The sequence below is a fragment of the Augochlora pura genome, unplaced genomic scaffold (assembly GCF_028453695.1).
Source record: "Augochlora pura isolate Apur16 unplaced genomic scaffold, APUR_v2.2.1 APUR_unplaced_2347, whole genome shotgun sequence".
Classification (NCBI taxonomy): Eukaryota; Metazoa; Arthropoda; class Insecta; order Hymenoptera; family Halictidae; genus Augochlora; species Augochlora pura.
The window spans coordinates 1-2,662 of NW_027582489.1; the positions used below are offsets into that span (position 1 = coordinate 1).

The 2,662-nt window shown below is 33.4% G+C and overlaps 1 protein-coding gene across 1 annotated transcript; it reads right to left on the reverse strand.

The window, feature by feature from the left end:
* Positions 1–6: 6 nt before the first annotated feature.
* Positions 7–1,237, reverse strand: Hsc20 (iron-sulfur cluster co-chaperone protein HscB-like protein, mitochondrial). The gene is made up of 3 exons (XM_078195337.1): positions 616–1,237; positions 279–535; positions 7–204 (listed from the first exon to the last, which is right to left on the reverse strand). The coding sequence occupies exons 1-3, from the start codon at positions 994–996 to the stop codon at positions 75–77; spliced, it is 768 nt and encodes a 255-aa protein (XP_078051463.1). The 5' UTR covers positions 997–1,237; the 3' UTR covers positions 7–74.
* Between the last annotated feature and the right edge of the window lie 1,425 nt (positions 1,238–2,662).

Below are 2,662 nucleotides of genomic sequence, written 5' to 3' on the forward strand. Positions count from 1 at the left end.
GACCTATTTATACATTAAAATGAATGTATAATTATGACCAAAATATGGATATTAATATTAGAGTAAATTTATTATTACTCTACTATGCCTAAATCGTGTTTCAATTTTTTTAATCTTTTATTAATGCTATCATAATATTTCATTCGTATAAGATGAGCTTTTGCTTTCTCCATATCTTTCTCTTGAAATGCTTTTGCAATATCCCTAAAAAAATATTTCATTAGTTAAGAGTAAATTAAAATATGAAATTTTGTTTTTAAAAAGATAAACAAACTTACATTGACAAGTTATTTAATATTATTTCATTTTCCTTAGTCAGTTCTTTTATTTTTGTGTGATTATTTAGTGCATTTTCAATTTTTTCATTCCTCTCCATGATTTCCATTAAAAATTCTGGATCCATGTTATCTGTCCCTTCGGATATTATAATTTTATTTAATTTTAACATATATAATCCTCTTTGCAAAGGGCTTGATAATATAGTATAAGCATTATTTATTAATGATGATAGATTTTCAGATAACTGCTTTTCTTTCTGTAAAACAAGATAAGACAATTTATAAGGAATATTTATATATAATAATTAATGCATTTAATGTAATAAATAATTCTTACCTCTGTCTTTGTTCCAAATTTGTCAGGGTGAAATAATTTTTGGAGTTCTTTATACTTTCTTTGAATTTGTGTTAATGTTACATCATAACTTTCAGGAATATCCATTAAATCAAAATAAGTTAAATTTTTAGGTGGTTCTTGTAGTGTTTTGCATTTTGGACAAAATAGTTTGGACTCATAGATAAAATTGCAATTCCAACATTTTAAAGGGCTGTCACTTGAATATTGTAATGTATTTGTCGGAACAAAAAAGAGAAAGGGTTTCTTTTTAAAATAACATGAATGTAAAGTTTTCCGTTGCTTTAATATGTTGAACAACAAATTATTACATCTTCTTGCAACTGTTACAAGTGTTCCACCAGGGAACATTTTTTGTCGCATGTCCTACCTGTATATATGTTAGTGTTGTATAATGTATATACAGTAGTTTGTAGATATGAACAAACAATAAGAAAAATTAAGCTTAATTTCCAATGCTTGTAATACGGTTGCAGAGTTATGCCATTCTTATTTAAACATGACAGAATTTGATAATTAAGTCATTCATGATTATACACAAACAGCAATATATGATAATGCTTAAGCAACCCTAAATGTGATCCATTTGATTATGTCGGGTTCAGTACTACATACTGTTACGGTCTGGATTGTTTAAGTCGTAGGGAATTCGATGTGGTTCGGTTGCCCGTGGAGCGCTGAACCGCTCTGCTCGTGAAAGGTTGTAGAGAGATGTACAACTTTGAATACTTTAAACAAAAAGGTACTTTATTTATAGAGCTCTAAGATGTACTTTCTTTGACTGTCGAATAAAGTCTGAGGTTTTCCGTGGAGTTCTGCATTTTCTTCCAGCTTCTTTTCCTTCCCTCCTTCGTTAGCCAATAGGAAAATTAGCTGGGCGCTGGTGAATTTACTGGACGTTGATTTGTCGGCCGGTCCGTCTTCCGGTTTCAGCTTGAAGATGATTGGTGGTTCGACGGTGCGCATGCGGATGGGAGTGCGCGGGAGTCGAGCGCGCAGGGGTGAAAAGCCCGCCGAAACGGACATTGTGGGGGTGTGTCGCGCGCGAAGATTTCGGCTCGAGGACTGAGTAAGAGAGAGAGGTCAGAGAGGGTTTCGAGAAGTCCTTGTCTAAAGATTTACGACATCCTGTACTTGAGAGATCCGGGTTTGCTATTGTGACTTGTCTAGTTCACGTGAAATCGGAGAGGGTCTTACGAGAGGCTACGTGACTTTCTCTACATTTCTCGATTAGTCTCGCTAGATAAAAAAAGGGCTCAACGAAGAATTTCATGGGAACTCTCTCATTATCTCTTTACATATTCTCAGTTATTCCTCTCGGCCGATACTGTATCTCTATATAAATATGCGATATAAATTTGTATTTACATTCGAACTTCCCTCTTGTCGCCATAAATTGAAAGCGTATAGTCTAATAGCGCTGTCGTAATATACTAGTGACTATGTTCGCGTTGCTCATGAAACGTGATAACGTAACACCTCCATCCCCATAAAGAAAAAGTTGTTACACGTGACAACTTTTTGTACAAAATTTAATAATATGGACGCATACAGATAGAACATCTAACGCATTGAGTTGGCAAGTAGAAGGTTGATGAGGACGGATCAAGACACGCAAAAAATAAAGATGGTTGAGGATTAATAAAATAAGCGATACGCCAAAACTATTTTTGTATGTATGCTGACTTAAATATTTTTCAAAAGTTAAAAAAAAATATTTTTAAAACATTACAAACATATATGTAAAGTCATTTAAATAAACCATGTGATATAGAATTGGAAAAATAAAATGTGTTTTACGAAAAAAAACTTTCCCTCCAACGGGATTTGAACTCAAGCCTGCAGCACCGAAATCGTACGCTCTAACCATTGAGCTAACCGATTGAGTTGTAATGATTTGAAACATTTTGGTATACATTGCGCTCATTACAATTTTTTTGCTCGCTTAATTCGCATTTTCAGGGTTCAAAAATTGTTTGTTTCGATGCAATAACGTATAAAATTACTTAATCCACACTCGCGGTAAACT